General features: G+C 42.1%; 1 protein-coding gene across 3 annotated transcripts in view; it reads left to right on the top strand.

Annotated features, from left to right (window-relative positions):
- The first annotated feature begins 1,507 nt into the window (after positions 1 to 1,507).
- The window catches only part of rgs12b (regulator of G protein signaling 12b), a 76,529-nt gene continuing 50,716 nt past the window's right edge, over positions 1,508 to 27,320 (top strand). For all 3 annotated transcript variants that reach the window (XR_010804017.1, XM_066678403.1, XM_066678404.1), the window contains exons 1-4: positions 1,508 to 1,661; positions 3,369 to 4,510; positions 5,443 to 6,630; positions 18,319 to 18,429. Coding sequence is in view for 2 of the 3 variants with exons in the window: in XM_066678403.1 (XP_066534500.1) it covers positions 3,737 to 4,510; positions 5,443 to 6,630; positions 18,319 to 18,429 (2,073 nt within the window). In the remaining variant the exon portion in view is untranslated. The remainder of the gene's footprint in view (positions 1,662 to 3,368; positions 4,511 to 5,442; positions 6,631 to 18,318; positions 18,430 to 27,320) is intronic.

The following is a 27,320-nucleotide window of genomic DNA, read 5'->3' as shown; positions in this document are numbered from 1 at the left end:
ACACTGATGGTCTGCATACACTGAACTGCTGCTTATTAATCTGTGACTGTAACAGATGGAGGCTGGAGCCCCGTTTACGCTGATCTGATATCAGTATCCTGTTGCAGTTCTGCACCTGCACCATCGAAACAAGCTAAATAACCTTACAAATGGCACACCTTTAAAATAAGATTGATGTTTGTTGTTACTAGCGCTGAATTATTGGCATAAGTGATCAAACGGCAATATTCCAGACCAATATTTTCATGTGACTTAAATGCCAGCTTTGCCAACATGGAATTATGTGGTTAACTGTGGTTAAAATTCCAGTGATTTTAAAACTGCACTTAACATTTGTTATTATTTAAAAATGATTCATCATTAAGCCCCTTCATTTCATTGCACTTGCATTTGCGTGACATTTTACCATTCCTGAAAGACAAAAGTATACACCATTTTTAGCAAAAGGGGTCCTTTTGACATTGTTTTAGGGTCTGAACACAAATTTTTGACTTGGAACAAAACTGTAGCTGAACCCATTCAGTGCATTTTATCTTTATTTAATTCCCCTCCAGTCACCAAATAAGTCCCTAAAACCAAAATGACATAGATACTACTGACGTGCAGACTGACCAATTAAATGTTTACAGAGAAGGTTATCGACCAATAACGGTAGCTCTACAGTCGGACCGTCCAATCAGAAGATTTTAGTCTACTTCACCACGCCCCCTTCTCACTCAAGCGAACCAATCGGAGTAGGGGAGGCCGGGACTAGTTTGTGAACGAAACTCTTCTCAAAGTTCTTTGTAAGCTCTAGAAAAACAAAATCCCGGACGTTTGTGAAATTCCGCCCGGACATTATTTTAAGTCTAAAAAAGAGGACGTCTGGTCACCCTAGTTTAGAAGTTATCAAAGAAAAAAACAAATCCTCATTCTTTAAAAGCTGCTCAGCTGTATCTCATATATTCTTGTCCATTAGTATGCATAGATCTATTAAAAAATGCATTAACTCACTGTCTCAACCACCTCTGCCACTTGCCTGACCCCCTAACCCTAAACCCACCCCACATAACGATTGGATTGGTTCCTGAAGTTTGTGATGTAAGAAATACTGACTGTCTGAATCCATGTTTTTAAGGTTGTTTTGGAACAACACAATTTCAAAGCTGATTTGCTCTGTCTTGGCACTTATGATGCAACTTCTAGCCGCTGTGACATGCTAACACAGTAATACATTTGATCTTTACTGAAGAAGTGTTTTAATGAACCAAGAGGTTTCCCTTAGAGTGCTGTTTAACAGGATTAAAAAAATATGCATTCATGAAAATAGATCTTTGACTTTACGGTTCTGTACAGAACCAGTGTCTTGACTATGATCCCTTGAAGAACCTTTTTTGGATGTAAGTTACAGAGCCATGAAGTCATGTGACTTGAAACAGAGCTACAGTAGTGGTCCATCCTTAAAAAAAGAAAAGAAAAGAAAAAACACTTGGGGAAGCCCACACCTCCTCCATCCTTCCACCAGCTGGCTGGCCTTCTTTTGTTTACTCCAGCAGGACGATAGGCTGAGGTTACCATGCAGTCAATAACCGTGCAACGGCGGAGGACACGTTTATTACTAGGAGAGTATAACGGAACTCCGTTAGCGATAAGATAGAGGAGTATATTATATCAGACTTTGGGTAAGTTCATCTTCCCTGGAAGTTATATCCCATTTCGCTCATTTTAGTTAGCTTGGCCATTTCAGCCTGGTTGACTTCTGTAACGTTTAGAGTTTATACATATATACACACACAGACAGTGTGGCCTCGTTTATCGCAGCATGAAGCAGACTTTATTTCTGCCTTTTCTGTTTTACTTGCTGAGTATAAGGGCAGTTTTTTGCGACGAGGCTTATGTTTTCTCGTTAACGTTATTCTTCAGCGTCTTTTCCAGTTCCACCTTAAGTGGTGCAGTTGTTATAGACGCTAGAAAGAAACCGCTGCCGAATTTAAGGTGGACCGGAAAAATTTAAATAAGACGCTGGCGAACAAGAAGCCAACTTCAGCTACTTGCTGTTGTGGCGTTCGAGCAGAGGTCTAGGGTGAGTTTTTGATGTATTCGATTTAACGAGGTCTTAGATATGGCCAGGGAAGCTTTACCGAATGTATCACATATTTTATTAATGAATTAAACTGTTTAGTTTGATAAAGGGTGAACTTTTTTGAAGTTTGACACCTGTGGAATACTTTGGATTCCGAGCCTACTAGCCAGCCTCAATCAAACCGGATTCCCGAACTCGGGAGATGATTGACGCGGACATTGGCCAAAGGCCGTTGGTCATTGTCTGTTGACATCTACGTTGTCATAGTTACATGTGCTGACTTGTTGTTACTTGCCCAATAGGAGCTCGGGGGCGGGACATAGCCGTGTAGCAAGGGTGCATGAGAAGCGATGGACGCTTCGGATCTTATTGGCGAGTCATTTGAAAAGTCGACTCTTTCGGTGCTCTTCATTCAGAAGCATTTGACCTAATACAAATTTAAACATCTCATGCTGAGTAGTGGTTAGCAGCATAAAGCTATATTGTGTATTGTATATTACCTATAGAAGCTAATAAATAGGATGTGGAAACCGTTTAAAAATGTAGGACATTTTAAACTTTCTTCTCTAATATTGAGGCTTGTATATTTACAAGTTAATATTTAATTACAGGGAGTTTCTAATAATTATTACTCAAGAACTCACAATAATACGATAATAATAGATAATAGTATCTTAACTTCTCTCTCATCTATAACGGTTCTATTGGTCATGAAATAATATTGTTCTTCAACAAGAGTCGACTCACAACGTTCGCCTAAAAGAGTCGATTTAAAGTGCTCGTTCGAGAACGACTCCTCGCTGATCCAGTGGAGAACATTGACGAACAATGAAGAACAGTTTTTAACTGCCGTTAGAAAAATGTGCGAATAATAGTTTTTACCGTGTGGGGTAAAGGAGAGAATATAGATAAAACCGTTTAAAATGTGTATACTTAATAAGAATTGTGACGTGATCCTTAATATAACTCTTTAATGTGTAGTACTGTCATAATCAAGTGAAAAAATTCTATGTATTTTGAAATGTTCAGGTGGTTACTTTGGTACAAAATGGGGTCACATATTTATGCTTAATACACTGTTTTGAGACAGTCTGAAAGTTTGACTATAAGTTCAAGCTATCTGATTAAAAAATGTCTATGTATATATATATATATATATTTTTTTTTTTTTTGCTGTAATTTTAATTATGAGAACGTCACTGACTGTGCATCTCTGTTGCAATGTAAATAGCTGTTTATACATAATTGTATCTGTCTACTTCAGTTAATCCATTGCTGGGGTTTCCCCTCTTTTTCTCTTTTACAGAAAGTATCTTGTAATCACAGGTCAAATTTTCATCAGCATGATGCCATACAGAAAGAGACTGGTGCAGATGCGACATTCTCACCTCAGTGTTACATTTAGCTCCGCAGCTCTGCATTTGTGAGGACTCCGACAGTACAGCTGGATGATTTATTTTTTTTATATTAAAATACAGTGTTCCAATGAAGTGCTACAACTGTAATCACAAACTACACTTTACAAAGTTAGAACCCATCGTTTGTACCAAAGAACCCTTTTAGGGTATTGGAAGTAATCACATTTAAATAAAAATCCCAAAACAGGGCAGCAGAATTGCATTTAGACTATTTTGCTAATTGTAAAGCCCTTGCCAAAAACCAGAAAGCCAAAACATGTTTCGGCCATCAGAGACAGGCCGGCGGCGTGTAAATGGTCAGCCGCCTGGTCGTGTTAGGAGTGTAGAGGTCGCCAGAGGAAGGGCAGGATATGGATTCACTCTTTCAGGTCAGTCCCCCTGTGTTCTAAACTGTGTTCTGAAGGGCAGTCCTGCTGACTATGTAGGCCTTCGCTCTGGAGACCAGATTCTCAGCGTCAACGACATTAACGTTTCCAAAGCATCTCATGAAGATGTGGTCAAACTGATTGGTCGATGCTCAGGGGTGCTACATTTAGTCATTGCTGAGGGGAAGCAGCATGGTTGCGGTGGGCAACTGGACTCCTGTTCAAGTGACGAGGAGCTGAGTTTCCATGACCATAAAAGCCATTGGCTCCGGCCCAAAATGGACTCCAAAACTCTGGGCATAAACCGAGCAGAGCGAGTGGTGGCTGAGATGCAGTCAGGTGGAATCTTTAGCATGATATTCGAGAGTTCCAGCCATTCGTCCAGCAGTTCAGAGAAGGCTGTGGCCTGTGCGCCCAAACGCAGGCCACTCTCTGAACCGGACATCCCATACGTCGACATTGACCCTCACAGGAGCAACCCTAACCTCCTGTCTGAGGAGGAGATGGCAAGAGTGCTGCAGGATGACTCTGTGTTTGTGGATGTGTTTGAAGCTGAACAGCCAGATGATTTAGAAGGCATCCTCAACGTGGGCATGGTCGTAGGCTACCTGGGCTCCATCGAGCTGGCGTCCACTAGTGCCAACCTGGAGAATGACAGCCTGCAGGTAAGTGTGAGAGTCTGTATGTCATTGTACCATGATATGGAATGTGCCATCTGATGAATTTTGTGATAGGCCCCAACTTTAGCATAAATAAACGACTTTTAAACTGCAAAACACATTTGATTATTTTGCAGATGACTAGTATATATATAATTGAAATTGGGGCTACACACAGGGGTGGCAGGGTGGCGCAGCAGGTAGTGTCGCAGTCACACAGCTCCAGGGACTTTTTCCCGCTCCGGGTAACTGTCTGTGAGGAGTGTGGTGTGTTCTCTCTGTGTCTGCGTGGGTTTCCTCCGGGTGACTGTCTGTGAGGAGTGTGGTGTGTTCTCCCTGTGTCTGCGTGGGTTTCCTCCGGGTGCTCCGGTTTCCTCCGGGTGCTCCGGTTTCCTCCCACAGTCCAAAAACAAATGTTGGTAGATGGATTAGCGACTCAAAAATGACCGTAAGTGTGAGTGTGTGTGTTGCCCTGTGAAGGACTGGCGCCCCCTCCAGGGTGTTTTCCCGCCTTGCCCCCAATGATTCCAGGTAGGCTCTGGACCCACCGCAACAATGAATTGGATGAGCGCTAACAGATAATGGATGGATGGATGGATGGATGGATTAAAGATAAATAAAATGCAGATGTTTTAGCACAGCTGCTAAGTTACACGTAAACATTCTGCTCTTCAGAGTACAATAAATATTGTTATTGTAAAAATCTGCTAGAAATATTAGTACAAAGTTCCCATTTTTAAGAAGGAATCTTGCATGACTTCTCAAGTTTTATTTGTAACATATTTTTATATATAATTTAGCGTTATTGGAACCATAATAACAATAATTTTAATAGTAATAAGCAAAATAACAGCTATTATGCATCTTTTATATGTTTCCTCGTTTTTCCTCATAATTTAATTATTATATTTATTTGTTTACATTTCCTGCTCTCGCAGGCGATCCGGGGCTGTATGAGGCGTCTGCGAGCCGAACAAAAGATCCACTCTTTGGTGCTCCTCCAGGTCATGCATGATTGCGTGCGTCTGTGCAGTGACCGTGGTGCCATCCTGGCCGCCTACCCAGCTGAGAAGCTGGCTTTCAGTGCAGTGTGCCCAGATGACCGCCGCTTCTTTGGGCTGGTTACGATGCAGGCCTCAGATGACAGAGGTGCCAGCCGGAGCAGTGAGGAAGACCAGGGCCTGAGGACCTCCTGCCATGTTTTCATCGTGGATCCGGAGCTTTGTCACCACAAAACCCACCAGGCTGTGTCCCGGCGCTTTGGCTTCAGTTGTACTCCAGACCCAGACACAGGTGGCTGCCTGGAGTTCCCTCCCACCTCCCAGCCCCTGCTGCAGTTTGTCTCTGTGCTGTACAGAGACATGGGAGAGTCCATTGAGGGGATGAGGGCTCGGGCCTTTCTGGATGGCGACCTGGATGCTCAGCAGAACAACAGCACAAGCAGCAACAGTGACAGCGGCATAGGCAACTTCCTTCCTGAGGAAAAGAGTAATCGTGTCCTACTGGTAGACCTGGGAGCTAACCCTGCCCGCCATGTCCCCACAGGCTTATGGGAAGCCCCTCAGGGTGCCCGTAACTCCGGGTCTCAGGCTGGTCTTCCTCCCCCTCCTCCTCCTCCTCATCCTGCCGTATCCCATCGGAATGGCTACAGACACGAGCAGCTCCCAGAGCACTCTCAACCTCTCCAACACCCCCACGGAGACCCGCCCCCTCTCTCAAGTAGACACTTAAGCACCGCCTCTAGACTGGATATGTCTGGCCTTCCATCGCGGCATCATTACCCAGTCCACGGTAAGAAGTCTGTAGCCACAGGGGCGGGGCAGCGCTGGCTGCCAGTTCACGTCCTGAGAGACTGGAGGCACGGCCACAGCAGTGACCAGGAATCTTATGCTGAATCCACTGACGGCTGGTCCAGCGCTAACTGCAGCACCCTGCCACCGCCCATGAGTAAGATCCCAGCTGACCGGTATCGTGCGGCGGGGGAAATCGCATCCCAGCCGCACCGTCTCCATGCCCAGAAAGATGAGTGGGCCAAGAAACTGTTTGGAACAGAGAAGACTCTCCGGGAGCACCAACAACTGCCCCAGCAGCACAAAGGGAAGAGGACAAAGGACTCCGAGAAAAAGGTGGGCTTTCACTCAAAACCTTAAACTCAAGTCTTATAATTTGGTTATTAACACATTAAAATACAACTTATAGTTAAGTAATTAACCTCTTAAATACAGGTTAATATTCTGTTAATAACTCTTCTAAACACAATGTGCTCAACAAAGCACTTAATTTGACTTTGGTTCCTAACCCTTAGCCTTTGACTATAAGTTATTTTGAAACCTCTCACAGACCTTTGGCAGTTGCAGTTTAAGGGAATAAACTAATATTGACCTATAATTATTTTTACGTTTCTCTCTTTTCAACTGACACTGTTCGGTTTTTGCTTCTTACACCCGAAGTATAGTTACTGAATTCAGGCACACACAAACATGAGCTATAATTGTTGCTAGTGGGCAGGAATTATTAGCTGATGGGTGACACTGCCGTGGGAACTACATTCGTTTTCCATTTTAGTGTAGATCTGCTCCCTGCCCCTTAAATGGATTGTGGATTTTAAATTCTATTCTGGGATTTTTAGAACATTAGCGGAGATGTACCGTAGGCTTGAATGCGTGGCTACAGTGTAAAGATCCTCATACCTGCGTGCAGGGTGGATTTACTGTGTCTTCACTTTGGTGAGTGTGTGTTAAAACTGACTCTGAGATGATAAGATTGACACACAGTGCAGGTTTCATATCATCCAGGTCTAAATGACTGTGTGCTCCTTCAAACCTCAAATAGTCCTCAAAATAGTTAGAAAAAAAACAAAACAACAAACAGAAATTAGTATTTAATATGTTTCATAAAGTACAAAAACAGATATGAAGTTATTCCAACTTGGATATCTATAGCATGTTCAAAAATGTTGGTAAATGGATATGTTTACGACTGTGTTACTATCTAGTATCTAGTGCTGATATAAATGTTGTGTTTGTTTGTGTGTTGGTTTACATAAGAATAAACAGCACCAATATTTTTGCCAGTTGCGCTGTTCTCTGTTTTTCTCTGGATATTTAAACATTTATTATATTAAAATTCCAGTGTCTAAATATTCTTAACTAGATTATTTGCATTAATATGTTAATTGCTCTTTAAAGGGATTTAATTGCATTACTATGCTGCTATATTATCGTTACATCAGTGGCATAATACAATAATATCATTTATCATCATTATTTCTGGAACAATACAGGAGGTCCTCGGATTACGTCATTCCCGAGTTACGCTGTTTCATGGTTACGACACATCTCCCATTTACTGTTTAAATCCTTGTTTTGACTTAAGTAGTTTTGCGTCGTAAACGTCATAACGCGAACTTCGTGTTTGGTGTGCGCGGCGGAAGAATACATGGTTACGCGACTCGGGACCGAGGAGGATAGGTGTTACGATAGGATAAGTGCGTACAGTATGTTATTTACGTACAGTATGTACGTATGTTCCGACTTACACCGAAAATCGGTTTACGACGCGACGTAGGAACGGATCAACGTCATAAGTCGAGGACCCCCTGTATATTGGCCACAAAAGGTTACATTTTATTTAAACACCACCATTTCCCCATAATGCATTGCATGTTTCAAATATAATGTGACTTGTCAATGTCACATTGAAATGAGTGGGGGCTAGTGAAAAAGACATCACCTAGAAGGTATCATGTGAATGGTATCGTGCAGCCTTCCATTTCAGAACTTGGCCAAAGAGAAGTTAGCATTGATGTTGTTGTCATAAGCAGCGGTGCATCACAGTGTATAGCATTAGGGTGCTTAAACACTAGACAATGCAAGGTTGTAGAGGTAGACACATACGCGTGCAGCACTTGTCCATCTAGAAGGCGTGTACATGGCTGGAGTAGGGGAGGAGTTTGTATGGCTTCAAAACCAGTGGAAACGAGACATTTTATGGCACGTTGTTCACCGCACACAGGCACATTTGTAGTCCGAGCTGACGCAGAGTCCTAACAGGAGGGCATTCTTGGGTGCAGAGAAGGGCATTTGTTAAAAATGGTTTATGGAAGCATTCCTGAGCTGACATGGTTATATTATTCTCAGAAGCATGTCTGTTATTAATGCAGAGCTGTCTGCGGGATTGAAGGGCAATCGGTTGGTCACTTTATTTACAGAGATTTCTCAGGATTCCAGAAAGCTTTTGATGATCTTATCCACTGTGAAATGTGAAATACCTGAAATCCTTCAATCATTCTTTGCATTTTTTGGCAAAGAGTTAAGTCTCATCCCACCTTTCCTCATAAAAGACTAGGCCTTGCTGTAGGCGAATAATAATTTTCTAAGGTACAGTTCTTATTTAGTAAATATCCAGTTGGCTTTACAGTATTTTCTGTTTTTATTTGCCATTCATATACAGTCCTAAACTGAACTCTTCAGACATGATTATATTTGATCTGGTTTATGAATGATAAACTCCTGGTAGCTGGGATTTCCATAATGATTTAAGATGTTTTTCCAGCTTCAGTTTCCATGCTGGTTTCAGAATACAAACTGGCATTCGTCTAAGGGTGGGGAGAGATGATCTGGAATGAGGGTTTATGTCCTGCTAATGAAACAAAGATGCAGCTCCGAAGTATGATCAACAGACACTGAGAGGCATTGCTCAGTCTGACAAGCCTTTTCCATTTATAAACAGAAACTATAACCGTATTTGAGAATTGTGTTCTCTGAGAACTTCGCACAGTTGTTCTGGGCACTGTGTGTGAACTTTTCAGGACCTGATGCAGCAGGCCAGCGTCTTTTGACTCCTTCAGATAAGTGACACAGAGAGATTTCCTGCCACAAGCAAACTGGCATTCGTGGTTATTGTTTCACAGCTTCACTCTTAAATCAGATTGGGCTTCACAATACGAGGAAGTGAGGGAAAAGCACTCTCGGACTCATACAGGAGAGAGAGCACGGGTAGACCACAGAACTGTGAGTTGGGAATCAGCTTTAGAGGAAGTTTCACCAATTTTAAAAAATGGTGAATATGTAATCAAAGCATGTCTGAGTCAGTTGATGTGAAATGCTCTGTTCTAGAGTACCTTATAGTAGACAGTAATTCAATATATATTGCAATGTACTGTTATCGTTACTGTCATCAGTTCAGTTTGTGTCCATGTGGGTTTCCTCCAGGTGCTTCAGTTTCCTCCCACGGGCCCAAAACCCGTTGGTAGGTGGATTGGCTGCTCAGAATTGTCCATAGGTGTGAGTGTGGGAGAGTGTGTCGCCCTGCAAAGGACTGGTGCCCCCTCCAGGTTGTGTTTCCGCCTGCGCCCAGTGATTCTGGATAGGGCTGGGCAATTTATCGAAAACGAATCGAAATCAACATTCAGAACATCTAATCGACATAATCTTGTCTATATCGATTATATCAATTTTTTAAACTTTTTTAAAATTCTGTTATGTCCCCAGTGTGTGTTCATGTATTGTCCCTTTAAAACCACACTACCATGCTGTAGTCAAGTGATTCTGCTACATGGAAGCAACACAAAGGAGAACCTAAACGCAGAGGCTGACCAAGCAGTTCACACCAAAGAGAAACAAAGGTGGTTTGGATGTGTTTGGCTTTGACTTAAATTAAGATGACCCTGAACAAAAAGAAGTCAAAAGTAAACAGTTTAAGCGACCAAAGCACAGTCACACACCAAATATGAAGAGTGCTCAAAAAACAAGAGAGGAACAAGCTCCCAGCAACATTAGAAAAAATATCCCAGCTTTAATGCTGGAGCATGCTGTAGTCACTGAACTATAAGGGTCAAAAATACAAAAACAAAACAATCGTTTATTAATTATAATCATGATAAAATGTGTAATTAATCATGATATTGATCTGCGCTCATATCGCCCAGCACTATTCGATTGCAAATTAAAGGCTAAGCACCACTTAATGGACCTCCATGAATATTTCACATTATTTTAGTTACTGACAGATATAAGAATGAATTAAAATCTAAATATTATGCTTAATTTGATTTAAAACTGACAATTTTATTAAATTGACGGAGAAACCCGAGCTCACTACGGAAATTCTTGAACGCAACTGTGACGTCACTGGTGGACAACAGCTGAACAACGCCGCGGTAAAACACCGTTATGACTGACTGTTATGAGAGTATCTAGCTAAATAACCAACATTATTCATGACAAAAGCCTAGCAATAAGCTAAACTCAAATGTAGAGGTACCGTTATTCTTGTAAATGTGATCGAAGTCGAACTCGAATTCCTCCGACACTATAAACCTCCGTAATGCAGCTACGTAGCCGAGTATAATCTGAGACACCGAGTTTAGCGAGTCAAGCTAACGTTAACTAACACCAACTAAAACAGGCGAAGTGAGTGTCCTCACCCTGTTTACCTCCATGTTACAGAGGCTCTTGAACACCTTTCGTTGGTGTCCTTACATGTCCATATTGTTGGAAAAGCGCCAGTGAAATGAGCTACAGATAACGGAGAGAGCGGATGGTCCTTTCCAAAGTGCCCGTTTAAAGTTGTCAAATTTAGTCCATTTTCTGGATATTGTGGGATCTTTGGGCCATTTGTTCACAGATGTCCCTCTGTACATTGAATGATTGAAGCCAAAAACAACACACCTTTTCGTCATTTTGCATTAAATTAAGTGCAGCTTCTAGAGTGTTGTCCACCATCTACGTCACAGGCAAGACGCCTATTAGAGTGTCCCAACACCGTTGGGGGGGGGGGGGGACCAACGGTCTTTTAAACCTTATTCCTTGAATTAGTAAGAAATAACATGTTTTCTGACCATCAATAAACACAAGTTAGGAACTCAAACTCCACTGTATTTATTTGTTTGACACTTTCATATCGCTGGTGCTTAGCCTTTAAATAATGTGGCCAAGCATCCTGTCTTCAAAATGCATTTGACTAAAAACAGTGTCAGCAGGCATCTTGAGGACTGAATTTTGTCCTGTACTTTTTATAGAAAACTGAATGTCACACAGTGTCAGGGATGGCATAGCAAAGCTTTAAATTGCCTTGAGTTGCCAACTTTTTTCCTCAGCCCAGTGTTCTGTACAGAACTGCAGCAGTTAGCTGGTAGTTCAGTGGATCCCGAGTAATTTTTTATTATCTCAATTGGCATCCACCCTAAACCATTTCAGGTGGCGAAGCTGCTAGTTGATGTAGTAAGATCAGAGTAGACGAGTTAATGTGAGCCTTGGGGCCGATTGACGAATGGGCTTTTTTAAGCTATAGCCTGAAACGCTGGTCACGATTCTCCAGCACCGAACCTCAGATCACAGTTGCTAGGGGAGACCAGCATCAGTGAGGTCGTCTCGGAGCAGAGAGCAGGCTGGGTCAGAGTCAGCACCGTCACCGTGGAAACGGCCCCATGTGGCTGTCTCACACAGGACCCGTGACTCATGGAGTGGAGAACGGGTATCAGGAGTGTACGAGTTTTAGTAGTTCCCAGTCAGCTCACACATGCCAGCCCATTATTAGATCTCATTTCACTGACTCTGTGCTTTGAAGTGTTTTGTCAAAACATTGTTAGTTTTTCTGGAAAAAAAAAAAAATTTTTAGTTTTATTAATTAATTTTATTAATATTTTTAAACTACCTTTCAATCTGTGTGCAGTGACAGACAACAGCATCCTGTAATGAACACCTGTCAATGACTGATGCTATAAATATTGTATATTGATTGAAAATGTGTTTAAAAGTCATATCATTGTTATTGAAACCTTTATATTGTGATGTATATTGATACTGAATTATTGTCCAGCCCTAGTTCCAATCTGTGCATTAGTGAATTATTTAATGAGAAATATATGACTGATTTGCACCTGATAAGAAACACTTTATGGCCAAAAGTTTGTGGACATGGACAAAATCTCTTCTAAAATCAAGTATATGAATAAGTTGTTTGCCCACTTTTGCTGCAGGAACAGTCTAGATGTTAGAAGACGTTAGATGTTCTGTGCTTTGATTGTAGGATTTTATGACATTTAGTCACAGCAGCAGAAGAGCGAGGTCAGGTACTGCTGTCAGACGATTAGTTCTGCATCACAAACGCCACTCTAACTCATCGCAGTTGTGTTTAAAGGAGCTCTATCACTGCAGACTGCAATACAGTTCCACAACTCCTCATGTTTATGCCCTTTGTAACACTTGGCAATGGGCACAGAGTTCTCTGTATGTTTATGTTAGTAAAGATAATTGATAATAACTGATAATACTTACTGTGTATTATCCGGACTAATCCCATCCAATAATCTTGTAAATGAGTGTCGCTCCTGCCCACCAGCAGGGGGAAGTGTTCCACTATCTGATCTTGCTTATAAGATCTTGAATGTGGAAAAAGTAAAGGACCTCCTCAGTTGATGTGAAGATGTAAAGGTTTATATTTAGTTTCTTTGAATCCGGCGAATGTCTAAGCGATTGCTTAAAGAGTATTGTTTAGCTGAATGCTAGAATACAAGTGCGTTTCTGTATCAGTGTCTGTATGTGTGTGTGTGTGTGTGTGTGTTGCCTTAAATTCCTGCAACAGATCATGTCTAGACTGGAAGAATGCTTGGGGTCTGAAAGGAGTATAACTGTCATGTCAGCTGTAAACCACACCTGCATCTCCAGCATGCCTCTTTAATTGCAACATTCCCTACATAAACATACCTTCAGCTGAGAGACTGGCACTGCCCTGCGCTGTCTGGACAGTCGTGACAAACGTCCGGTGTGCTGACACTGACCAGCTCTCTTTTAGGTACACAGAGTCACTGATGATTAAGACCAGAGAGAGAGAGAGAGAGAGAGGGGAGGTTTACGAATGCTGGAGAGAAGAGAGTGAGGAAGAGACACAGAGGAGAGAAGGAGATGGATTCACAAACGGGAGGAAGAAAGAAAGAGAGATAGGAAGAGAGAGTTACGTCTATGCCGACTTCACACTGACATGTTGTGGTGGGCTTTAAATTCGGCCACTCTGGAACGGAGTAAACAGGAAAAATGGCTCTTTAGGGACTTACAATGCCATGATAAGCAAAAAGAAGGAGAGAGACCTTCCTTCTGCACATGCATCCCATGATGTTATCTCATTCCAACATCCAGAAGGTCCATCTCAGAAATTCACTGGTAATGTTCTGAATGAGGTAGCAATAATAAATGCCATTTTGCAATTACTCAGTATGTTACTGAGGACTATAGTGTCCTGTTATATTTGTGGAAATATCTCTGATCGTGCTTTATTTAGGTTTATTCAATTATTTATTTATACATCATCTGTAACTGCTTCCTCCTGATCAGGGTCGGAGTGGGTCCGGAGCCTTCCCAGAATCACTGGATAATCACAAGGAACACCCACGGGAAAAAGTTCCAGTCCATCAAAGCTCAGATCCTGAAGTGGTAGCTGATAATTAAGTGCAGTGTAAATACATGTGATCAACAATTTGGTTACATTTTAATTCTTGTCTGTCGCTGTCGTAATGCTCGAGCTCAAATAAACAAACATTACTCTCTACTGCCCCCCAAAGGTGTTATAACAGATGTTGGACACTTGTCGAACATCTCCCGGTCTGGCTATGCAATATTGTGTGTGTGTGTGTGTGTGTGTTACACACAATTACAAGTACTGATATTTAAAGCTGTTACTTTGAAGGATGTTTATTTTGTACATTGACTGTTTCACAAACCTTTGCTTTGCTTTTTGTTGTTCTTTTTTAATAAAATAAAATGCAATGCAAATTCAAAAGAGAGGTGTCCTGAAACTTCTAATTAACAGAGCAGAGAAACAAAATTTGTGATGAAGGCAGAGCTGAGAATATGTGTGAGTCTGAGAGTAAGTGTAAATGAGGCGTCTTAGCTGGCTTTTTGGAGAAGTGAACGTGTTTGCCATGGAAACCTGATCTGTTTGATACTCTGCTTCAAGCTCTGATCATGTGGATGTGGTCATATGAACTAACGTGCACACACACACAAACACACAATCCACACTGAAAGCACTGGTGAACCTCTGTGTCGACATTGTTCTTTCTTTCTGTATTTAATTGTATGTGATGTTTCCTTTTATTGTGTGTGTGTGTGTGATTGTGTACAGACACGTCCAGATCTTATTAACATGGTAGTTTCCCAGGTTCCACCCAGCCAATGTAATTACACAGCAGTTCAGAAGTGGGTTCTTTACTTGGAGATTGGGTTCAAGTCATAGCTGTGGCATGTGCTGAATGTGGAGGGGTGTCGCAACTCACTTGGTCTTCTACCTGGTTGCTCTGAAGGCTAAAAAACGGGGAAGTTTAGATTTTTGTCTCTACCCCTGCCTGTCAATACTGAGTGTGCTATTTGCATTTCCATCAATAGTGCGTTAACACTTTACAGCTGAATCACTTGGGTTGGTCGTGCGGTGGATAACACACTCTCTGCATGCTGAATGACTGCCGCCAAACCTTGCATATTTCTGCTTCTCAACATCAGGAGAATGTGACGCTTCCTCACCACAGAGGATTCTTCTTCAAGCCCTAGTCCTCTCCGCACTTGACTATAGCATCAGACTCAATTTCTCCACTACAGAGTGTCCCAGCTTCAAAGGGAGTCCTAACTCTACATTACACATGCACCTTAATTCAGCACGAAACCCCAGTCTGTCAGGTCGTCCTATTGGGTCTTCACTTCTGGACCCTTTACGTGTCTTTCTTCAATCTAAGCATGACCACAAAGCCGGGTCTCACTAGTTTAGTGTCTTTTTCCATCAGCGTTGGATAAAACTCATTATACAGTCACTCATTCGCTTCTGCTGGCATCTGAAGACTCATCTCTTCAAGTAAAACCTAGTTTAACACCGTACTGCACTCATTTTACTTAGATACTTAGCCTAGCGATTATATGAGCTCTTACTATTCACTACTTAATAATATAGCATTTGTTTGGAAGCCTCAGTCGAATGTGTTTTATTAAAGAAGTAGAACTCCCTCCTGAGCTCATGGTGGTGCTTGGTGACAGTGGAGTATATTGTGGTATAGTGGATGTGTCAGAGGTTTGTGGTTCACATGTTTCTGTTATATTGCGCTTCATGAATGTGTGTGTATGTAAAATATTTGTGTAAAAGACGAGTAGTTCATCTCTCTTCTCTTTTTCCAGCTCTCTGCAGAGCACTGACATAATTCTGTTCGCTTGCTCTCTTGGTAGGACGCTAAAGAAGTGTGTGCTTAAAAATAGATTACAGAATACAGACAGAAAGCCTTTGGTGTGTGTTTGTAGCTCTTGTGTGTGTGTGTGTGTGTGTGTGTTTAAAACTCGGGATGGTGCTGAAGACACAGGCTGAGAGCTCTCTGCGTATCCAGGCAACACAGGAGACTGATTACACTGCTCAAATCAGCCAGCCTCTCAACACCGGCTTATGGAGATATGCCTTCTTGTCTGTCTGACAGTCTGTCTGCCTGCCTCTCTTTCTGTTATTAAATGGACAAAATGTTCAGAGTGGTGATGAATGGCTCCTAACAGAAGAACATGAAAGTTTTAGTGCAACCACCCTTTTATTGTGCACAAATATACAACCAATATTTATAGTATCTTCTCAACCCCAAGAAAAGGCATTTTGATTTGACAAAAATTATAACATTATTTATTAGCAATTAATAGTTAATGCCCCTGGTCATGGGAAGCAGGGTTCATCGTGTTACATCATTTTAAAGTCAAGTTTTCCTTTAATTTTTCATCAGAAAGGTTTTGCTTGCCTCTAAATCCATTATTTGACAAAAACAACAAATGTAATGTCATAAAGTTAATATATTGTCAGTTTAATTCATATATACTCCGTTGTGTTTATGTATATATATATAATTTTTTTTTTCATTCATTATCTGTAACCCTTATCCAGTTCAGGGTCATGGTGGGTCCAGAGCCTACCTGGAATCATTGGGCGCAAGGCAGGAATACACCCTGGAGGTGGCGCCAGTCTTTCACAGGCCACCACAGACACACATTCACTCACACCTACGGACACTTTTGAATCACCAATCCACCTATCAACATGTGTTTTTGGACTGTGGGAGGAAACCGGAGCACCCGGAGGAAACCTAGGCGGACACAGGGAGAACACACCAACTCCTCACAGACAGTCACCTGGAGGAAACCCACGCAGACACAGAGAGAACCCACCACACTCCTCACAGACAGTCAACCGGAGCGGGAATCAAACCCACAACCTCCAGGCCCCTGGAGCTGTGTGACTGCGACACTACCTGGTGCATTACTGTGCCGCCCTATATATATATATATATCCATATCCATCCATTATCTGTAACCGCTTATCCAATTTAGGGTCGCGGGGGGTCCAGAGCCTACCTGGAATCATCGGGCGCAAGGCAGGAATACACCCTGGAGGGGACGCCAGTCCTTCACAGGGCAACACAGACACACACACATTCACACCTACGGACACTTTCGAGTCGCCAATCCACCTGCAACGTGTGTTTTTGGACTGTGGGAGGAAACCGGAGCACCCGGAGGAAACCCACGCGGACACGGGGAGAACACACCAACTCCTCACAGACAGTCACCTGGAGGAAACCCACGCAGACACAGAGAGAACACACCACACTCCTCACAGACAGTCACCTGGAGGAAACCCACGCAGACACAGGGAAAACACACCACACTCCTCACAGACAGTCACCTGGAGCGGGAATCAAACCCACAACCTCCAGGCCCCTGGAGCTGTGTGACTGCGACACTACCTGGTGCATTACTGTGCCGCCCTATATATATATAGATATATATATATACACACACACACACTCCTTGTGTTATCAGGACTGCAGGTTTGAGAAGGTCAGTGGTCAGTAGAGACAGGGCAATTGTTATAACTCTCTTGCAGAAAGATGGACCTAAGTGCTTTGGACAAGAGCTGAATGGTCAATTGTGGAGGAGTATTAGAGCCTGCAGCCTCTTAGACACTGAATAACACACACGCACATACATACATACATACACACACACACACACATCCAATAACAACCCAATAACCTGGTTGTCCATGTGACCCCGCACAGTTCCACTTTGCCCTTATACCACTATCAGATGTATCTTACTGAGAAGTGGAGAAGAGATTATCTGTGTGTTCTAGACATTCCGTGTGTGTGTGTGAGTGTGTGTGTGTGTGTGTGTGTGCGAGAGAGAGAAAGAGATGTAGAGCAAGAGAATGTGACAGAAGGAGCCTCAGGTTATATACAGACGATACAATGTCACTACTGTCATTTCTCCTCAGTCTAGTCTACAGACGTCACAACACCTCTTAGTCTTTTCCCGTATAAAGATAGATATAGAAGACCATAGAAATGTGTTCCTTTTTTTACCTGAAGGCCTTAACTTAACTTAAAATGAGCTTCTAAAAGGAGGCTATCATGTTCAACCTACTGAAACATTCCATAAATACACAGGTAACTTTACACTACTCCTTGTGAATGTATGCTATTTCAGGTTGGATCTCCAGCTGATAAATGTCTCTGCTGATATTGAACTGATTCGTGGATTATTGTGAAGCTCATGATGAGGGAGGGATTCTGTGGAGCTATAAACATAAGAAACATTAACGTAGAACTACTTTTTTATTTGTTAGTTTAATTTAGACTAAATAAATACACAATGTTTAGTTTCTTTCCTGTAGAAATCGTAATTATTCACCTAGAAAAGTCAACAACGTTTTTAATTTGACCAGTGGTATTCAAATATGACAAAGGGCTGTTTAATTAAAACATGTTTATTATATGTGTTTGTGTGTGTCTGTGTTGTCAGGGAGGAAGGTTCCGGGGTGTTACCATGGGATTTCCTCAGCGCTCATCTGGGAGGCGATCGTTCGGGCGCTCCAAGCGCCTCAGCCTAGCTCGCTCGCTGGATGACCTGGAGGTAACACTTTACTATAACCCTCACACTTCAAAAAACACACACTGCTAGACCTGTGTCAATAACGTGATCGTTTTATTTGAGTTTCCGTGTTGTACCGAGTACAATACAAGCAACTTTTTCTATAGCCACATAATCAGCCGGCACACGGTAAACACATTTTTACGGTCACTGGAGGTGTTAATGAGGTGTGACATCTAACTGTCACCGGACACATGGCTACAAACTGAAAACAAAAACAAACCACGCCTCACCAAGCTCAGAGCAAACCCCAAAAGAAACAGAGCAAAAAAAATATAACCCACAAAACACGCCCTCATGACTCTGATTTCTATTTCTGTTTGGTTCCTATGTCTTTATCTCCCTGTACCTCTCTCTCTCTTCCCTCTGTAACGCCTGCTGGGATTGTGATATTATCTGGCATGGTTGGCACTGGTTACATAAGGCATGAAGGTAAACTCTGGAGAGGGTGCCTCTGTGTCTGTATCTGGTCTCAAAGGAATACTGCAAGTGACTTTTGCGTTTTTGCGTAGTCATTTTACTGCACTGTTCATTATCTGGATAGGAAATACCAGAGGCATCTTCAATTTGAGTAAATGCTCTAGAATTGGTAGATGCTTGTATCTGATTGGTCTACAGGCAGTTTATAAACAGTGCGATGTGAAGTTGTAGTTCTCAACTTAAAACTTTGTTAACAACTTTGTGGATGATGTCAGTTCTTCCAATTGAAAATTTTACTTAAAAGGACAGTACAGAAAATAAACAGGAAACACTTTAAGTTCAGTGTTAAATAATGTCTCTGTCTCTGCTTTTTCCTTTAGGGCTTGTAAATGGTAATTAATAGGTAACTGCTTTGGGAGTTTTTTTAGAAATCACTGGTGACTCACAGTCTTTCTCTCTCTCTCATATATATTCACACACACACACAGGTTGGAGTTTAATTTTAGACCCCAGCATTTACTGAAAGCAGGGGAGCTGCATGTGTTTGTCATGTGACATAGACACGTGTGACTCCAGAAGAAGCACGCGAGTGCGGTGACGGTGGATCGCCATGGCAACAGAGGAGGCAGCACGGAGGAGGAACGTGCTTTTTAAGATGCTCAGGCATTCAGATAGAACCACAGCAGCTTCTGCACTCTCCAAATTTTCCCTCACGACACCTCCTGCTATCCGCTTCTCCGCACATTACCTCACTCCAGCAGGTCCGCCGTCCTGAAATGATGAACCGTCAGTTCTAATGTGAACGTCTGTCAGTTTAGATGCATAAAGGCTATAGCTCAAACTTACCTTTTCCTTTACCTTTGCCGTGGAGGTCCAGGAACACAGTAGAACTTCAAAGATTTCTTCACAAAGTCAATTATTTGTCTCTTATTTATATTATTTAGGATTATTTGCAGGATCCTGAAGAGTTCTCCTTTTGAAAAACAGTTCACTTTACTCTAGCTATTCAGTGGATTAAATAAGCTTCATTAGTGTATATTTATATATTTAATGCAAATAATTATTAATGATAAATACATAGTCTGCATAACATTTTTTCTATGTTTTAGCATCAGCTAACTGCAATTATTTAAAAAATATTTTATATTTAAAATATATATTTTATATTTTTTTAAATTAAAATAATGCAGATTATGAGCTAATCTTAATGAATAGTAAATACATGTCTAAGTGTCTAATACAAGCTTTGCTGAGCAAATAAGACATTAATATTTCCCTATTAGAAGTTCCTTGAAGTGGTACCAAAGAAATTCATTGTGGCAGGAACAGGACTTTGAATGATGTTGGCTCTAAAGCATAATGGTTTCCTCCGGGTGACTGTCTGTGAGGAGTTGGTGTGTTCTCCCTGTGTCTGCGTGGGTTTCCTCCAGGTGACTGTCTGTGAGGAGTGTGGTGTGTTCTCCCTGTGTCTGCGTGGGTTTCCTCCAGGTGACTGTCTGTGAGGAGTGTGGTGTGTTCTCCCTGTGTCTGCGTGGGTTTCCTCCGGGTGACTGTCTGTGAGGAGTGTGGTGTGTTCTCCCTGTGTCTGCGTGGGTTTCCTCCGGGTGACTATCTGTGAGGAGTGTGGTGTGTTCTCTCTGTGTCTGCGTGGGTTTCCTCCGGGTGACTGTCTGTGAGGAGTGTGGTGTGTTCTCCCTGTGTCTGCGTGGGTTTCCTCCGGGTGCTCCGGTTTCCTCCCACAGTCCAAAAACAAACGTTGGTAGGTGGATTGGCGACTCAAAAGTGTCTGTAAATGTGAGTGTGTGAGTGAATGTGTGAGTGTGTGTGTTGCCCTGTGAAGGACCGGCGCCCAATGATTCCTGGTAGTCTCTGGACCCACCGCGACCCTGAATTGGATAAGGGTTACAGATAATGGATGGATGGAGTTTATTAATCCAGTGAGAGTTTGCAGAGCATGTGATAGCTGTACATATACATTGGATAAGTGGCTACAGACAATGAATGAATGAATCAATTAATATGCTAATTTTTGGTGTGTTTGATCACTAATGACAACACAAATTCACAGTCATGAAATCCCTGTTGTGAAATCTTAACAGCTGATAATAGTTCTCTTTATAATTCATGAATATTACACAATAGCTCTTCTGCTGCACTCTCGTGATCAAGACAAAGAGAGGAGGCTCAAACCCTGGTCAGGGTGGAGACCGTGGCTGTATCACAAACCGAGCATGCATACTGTTAGTACAACCAATTTTTAGAGGAAGCAGTTCACAGTGGAAATGCAACAGGACACAGAGTACTGTTAATGCCCACATGATTTACTAAAGTTAGAAAACCCACTGATATAAACATGTTGTCACTGACCCTGATGCTGAACATTGATAATGTTGGCCATTATATATTTATTTGTGGTCAGAAATAACAGGCTATGTTCGTTTTAATAGTACTTTAATGATGATTAAATGATAACGTAACATGAACATCCAAATTAGTGCTTTAAAAGGCCTTTTCAAAGGTATTCCAAAGGTAGTGTTGCAATCACACAGCTTCAGGGGCCTGGAGGTTGTGGGTTCGATTCCCGCTCCGAGTGACTGTCTGTAAGTCCAAAAACACACGTTGGTAGGTGGATTGGCGTGAATTGGTGTCCGTAGGTGTGAATGTGTGTGTGTGTGTGTGTGTCTGTGTTGCCCTGTGAAGAACTGGCGCCCCCTCCAGGGTGTATTCCCGCCTTGCACCCAATGATTCCAGGTAGGCTCTGGACCCACCGTGACCCTGAACTGGATAAGGGTTACAGATAATGAATGAATGAATGAAAATATCAGAAGTATGCACACATATTTACTTTAAGTGTCTACAAAATTTAATGCTTAATATTAATACAACTCAAAAAATATGCATTATTTACCAGTCCATCACAGGGCACCACACACTCACTCCTATGGACACTCTTGCAAGGCCAGTCCACCTACCAAAGTGTTTGCACTGTAGGGCAACACACCAAACTCCTCAGGGCAGTGACCTGATGCAGGTCTCGAACCCATGACCCCAGGACTCTGGAGCAACTTAACAGTGATTCTAACTGTTGTGCCACAGCCCCTTGCACTGAAATAAACACATCAACCTGTCCAAATTCACTAAAAACAGTGAACCCCAGACCATCCGCCGTCTTGGCTGAAAATTGCAGCACTGGTCCCATGTCTGTGACTTCAGACGCCATGCTGCGTAAACTCTAAGTTTAAGTTCAGTTAAATCTCTCATATCCAGCTATTTTTACATAAAACCTCAAACAGGACTCTGCTAAATCAAGATTTTACAGTTCCATTCATTATCTGTAAGTGCGTATCCAGTTCAGGGTCGCGGTGGATCCAGAGCCTACCTGGAATCATTGGGCGCACACACACACACACACACACACACACTTTTGAGTCACCAATCCACCTACCAACGTGTGTTTTGGACTGCGGGAGGAAACCGGCGCACCCGGAGGAAACCCACTCAGACACAGGGAGAACACACCACACTCCTCACAGACAGTCACCTGGAGGAAACCCACACACATCTGTGACTGCGACACACTACCTGCTGGGCCACCGTGCCGCCCTTGCTTGTCAGAATTGATTTCTGACATTAAGAATATTAACAGGTGCAAAATAGTGCAGCAAAATCCCCATTGCTGTATTTATAGCCTGTACTCCTCTAGTAACACAGGATATTGGAATTGTTTTGTAAGTATTTGATGGCATTTAGCTGTGAGAGGATTAGTGAGTTCTGGCATTGATGCTGGATGATAAATTCTGCATCCCAAAAAAAAAAAAAAACCAGTAAGGCAGCTCATAGATAATAAATGATGCTCCATCTCCCCAGAGAATGCGATTCCACTGTATCACAACCCGATTCCTGGGAGCTTATACCCCTCTGGGTGATGTTTGACGTTAACGCTCATGTGCGTCAGCTCCAAAGCATCTTAGTTTACACTTTCTGCAGAGGTTATACTAACTGTGTGGACAAAATTATTTCCACAAGTGGTGCGCCTGTTAGTTTTAAGTGTTTAAGTATGGCTACATACTACATAGTTTTTATATAATATAACGGGACTATCTTAAGCCCAAAACAAATGAAAGATTTGTCTGTTGCTGGTCAGTAGTACTTTCATAAAGGTGCTGACGTCCAAGAACGTGCCACAGCAAAGCCACAACAGCTATCTTTTAAACATTCAAATGATTTATTTAGAAGTTACTTTGGACATAAATCAACATAAATGTAAATATGAAAAAAGCAAAACAATGTGTTTCCTGCTTCAGCACATTTTTTTCCCATTCTTAATCAAGCAGTAAGTGTGGAAAATGGAAAACCAGAACAGGAAAATGTGGACACCAGGTTATCAACCTTTTTTTCTGAAATGAAAGGCATTATAATGGCATTTGTCCCCCATTACTGCAGTAACAGCTTCTACTCAAAACTGTACTCAAGGTTTTGAAGCATTACTGTGGGGATTTGAAGGCAGTCAGCTATGAGAGCACTTCTGAAGTCAGCTACTGGATTTGGATAATAGCTATGGGGCACAAAATCCACTCATATGTATTGGAGGGCACACATACTCTGCTCCACAGCCCTTTACTTGGGGGTGGGGTGTGGGTTATACTTGTTTAGCAGAACCTTGGCATTGAGCGTAGTGAACTTAAGCACATATGCAGCTGCTCCTCAACATCTCAGTTCATTTTATTGCTTTTCTAAAGGTTGTCCAAGCTGTGTATGCACAACAACAACAACAAAAAAGGTGTACTTTAACGTAGCTATAATCACTGATTAGAAGAGAGTGTGTAATGTGTGTATACTTTAGACTTGGTGCTTGCTGAGGGCATGTTTCTCGTTAAATCAGAGTAATCAGAGTAGCAGTAGTGAAGAGGACACAAGAAAAGATTGCTTCCAGCAAGGACAGCTACATACAGCAAGAAAAGATGGGGCTTCTTACTTCAGTCTGCTGTTCCTTGCAGCCGCCCACACCCTGTGATAGTCATGTGTGTGTAGCGTGTTGTGTCCCCTCCAGGCTCCTGCGTGTAGCTGTCGTGATTAGCTGCCGCCTTCATATCTCTCCTGCCTGCACTGCTGAAATAAACTAGGGACAAATCAGTCAGGATTGACCCTTTAGATCCAACATATTAACAAACACCAAAGTAAATACATTAGGTCAAAGTACAAGACAATTCCCCAGATCCAGTTTCAAGCCTGGTCTTGGGTCTTTAGTAGAAAAATGAGCTGTTTTACATATGGAGCGTGGTCACTGCTCAGGGTTTAAGCTTGTGTAGTGGTGGTTATGTGCAGTGTGCTTAGACACATGACGTGGACAAAATTGTCTGTATTTTAGGGCCGGGCAAACAACCGAAAATGAATCAAAATCAACGCTCAAAAAATAAATAAAAATGTGTTCTTGCCTATATTTGTTACACTGATGTTTTGATGATGAACACAAGTCAAATACAAACATTGAAATGTTAAAAAAAAAAGCCACCAGTCTGAAGTACAATCACATCACCAGACATGATCTATGCCTGAAAGAAGACAAGCTCTCAGTACCATTAGAAAAAAAATTCCAGCATTAATACGTGTGTGTGTGTGTGTGTGTGTGTGTGTGTGTGTGTGTGTGTGTGTGTGTGTGAAAACATTGCAAGTCATCTCTTTAAAACTCTCCACTCGCACCTCATGGCTTTGAAGTGTGTCTGGGGATTTTAGGTCTGAGGCCAGATGCTGAAGGAATCACAGTTGGAATGCTGAACGGAGAAACAGGTTAAGACTGAGTGTTTGTGTGTGTGTGTGTGTGTGTGTGTGTGTGTGTGTGTGTGTGTGTGTGTGGTACTGTTCTACACAGTTTAAATGAGATGTGCTCAGGGTCATGTTCGGTATCAGTGATACTGCAACCGCGATAGCGATTAAAACCTGAAACTCTTACTGAACATTTGTTTCCTAGCTCTCTCTCTCTCTTCTTTCTTTCTTTCTTTCTTTCTTTCTTTCTTTCTCTCTCTCTCTCTCTCTCTCTCTCTCTCTCTCTCTCTCTCTCATTTCTGTTTACTTTACTCTTCCGGTTGCCTGGTTCCTTTTCTCATTGTGGCTCATGCAGGGTGTGTGAACAGAGTTCGCTTTGTGTAGAAGAAGCACAGTAATTATTGTGTGTGTGTGTGTGTGTGTGTGTTTGTTTTCAGCAGCACTACTAATGAGTGTTGAACGGGATTTCTCTCGTTAGCGAGGATTGTAGGTCCATTACACACACACACACACACACACACACACACACACACACACACACACACACACACACTAATGACTGCCCTCTGGTGAAATGCCCTGACGATCTTGCTGTCCCTCTCTCTCTCTTTCTCTCTCTATACACACACACATAATTACTGTCTTTGAGAAGTACAGTATCACACACTGTGCTGCACTAATACATGAAAGTTCAAAGACTTAAAGTAAATGTTAATTGAATACTGTGTGCCTAAATGCTGTGACACACACTCTCAAACAGACAAGCAACATCACGGCACACACTAATCACTAGGCCCCAACACACACACACACACACACACACACACACACAATTATCCTCCGGCTGGCCTGTCGTGCGACAGCATAACTGCTCAGCCATCTTGTGGGTGAATGTTTACTCAGTGAGATGGCATCTGAGTGCCCTCTGCAAGTGAAAATATGCCAGACTGATCTGCTCTTCATCCATTGCCGTTAGTCTGTATTTACGGCTTTTACAGTCTGTACCCTCTCTGTTTACTTAAAGCATCTGTACACTCTCTGTTTGTTGCCTTCAACAGGTTTAACATCTATGTTTACAGCCAGTACCCCCTCTGCCATATTTTAGTTTATATTTATACTGTCTCTATTGTCTTTATATTCACTATTGACTGCGTGCAACATGGTCACCTTCCCTTTTTACTGCCTATACCCTCTCTACCATTTTCTATTTACTGCTTATGCTCTCTCTGCCATCTTGATTTATGACTTACACCCTCTGTACCTCCTCTGTTTACAGGTTATACTGTCTCTGTGTCTATTAACTGCATTGTACTGCCTTTACCATCTTTATTTACTACTTATATTGTCTGTACTATCTCTGTTTACAGCTTATACCCTCTCTATCAGACCTATTTGTTGCTTATACCTTTTCTACCTTCTCTACCATCTCTATTTCTTGCTTACATCATGATTACCATCCCTTTTTACTGCCCATACCGCCTTAACATCACAATTTCCTGGTTATACTTTCTCTACTTACACTGTTTACAGCTTATACTGTCTCTATTATCTCTCTTTTTATTTCCTATTTTATTTGTCTCTCTTATACTATCTGCCATTTCTACTGAATCTATGTACTGCTTATATTGTCTCTATTATTATTCTCTATTCCTGTTATTTCTCTTATACTTTGACTACCATCTCTACCAGATCTCTTTACAGCTTATACAGCCTCTTGTTATGGTGTTTCTATAAATCTCTGTTTTTACTTCCTATATCTCAATCCCAATTTACTGCTTATACAAACTCTACTGTATCCATTCACTACTTATATCACCTCCTGTTTGTTTCTGCATATACTGTCTTCCCTGTCTCTATATACTGCCTACTACTATATCTCCCTACTGCCTGTATGTTTTCTATTTAATCTGTATTTCCAGCTTATACTATCTGCACCACCTCTCTTTGCCGGCTATATCATCTCCACCATCTACTATTTCCCGCTTATAGTGTCTGTACCATCTCTATGGTGGATAGCAACGGTTGCTAAGCAGTAACTTGAGGGCCAAGAAAATAAGGCGATGTTTCAGATGGGGTTATTATAGAAACGGCTCATTTAGGGCTGAGGACCACCCCTGCACTCAACAGAGAGGTATGGGGTTTGATTTTTTTTGCCGGGAGGAACACAGAACACTACAGCAGTAAAAGTCCTTTGGCAAGACTCCTAACATTGCATTCTTTTACGTCTTTAAATAGTTAAATTTGTATCTCGCTTTGGATAAGTGTGTCTAAGAAATGTTCTAATGTAAACTGAACTCGTCATTGATCCTGAAATTTTGTAGCAGTCGAGATATTTTAGGCTTCAGGGGGGAAGACAGGGAAGGACCATGGGGCGTCAGGCAAAGAGACATGGAGAAAAATTACAAAGTGAAGGAGGTGCTTGAATTACAGGAGTAGAGAAGGAACTTTGCTGTTGCAACAACTGATTGGAGAATATAAATCAAGTGTGTGTGAGTGTGTGTGTGAGTGTGGGTGTGTGTGCGTATGTGTGTATCCCCGAGTCATCTCATTCAGTCACTTAGTCAAAATTCTCCTGCATGTAGCAGCACATTCAGAGCTGTGAGCATTGTGCTGCCTTTGGGTGGTTATGGGCTCTAGGCTTGGGCCTGTTTGTGTGTGCGTGTGTGTGTGTGTGTGTTTGTGTGTGTGGT

Source organism: Hoplias malabaricus, chromosome 8 (genome assembly GCF_029633855.1).
Source record: "Hoplias malabaricus isolate fHopMal1 chromosome 8, fHopMal1.hap1, whole genome shotgun sequence".
Classification (NCBI taxonomy): domain Eukaryota; kingdom Metazoa; phylum Chordata; class Actinopteri; order Characiformes; family Erythrinidae; genus Hoplias; species Hoplias malabaricus.
This window is presented reverse-complemented; position numbering and strand designations above follow the sequence as displayed.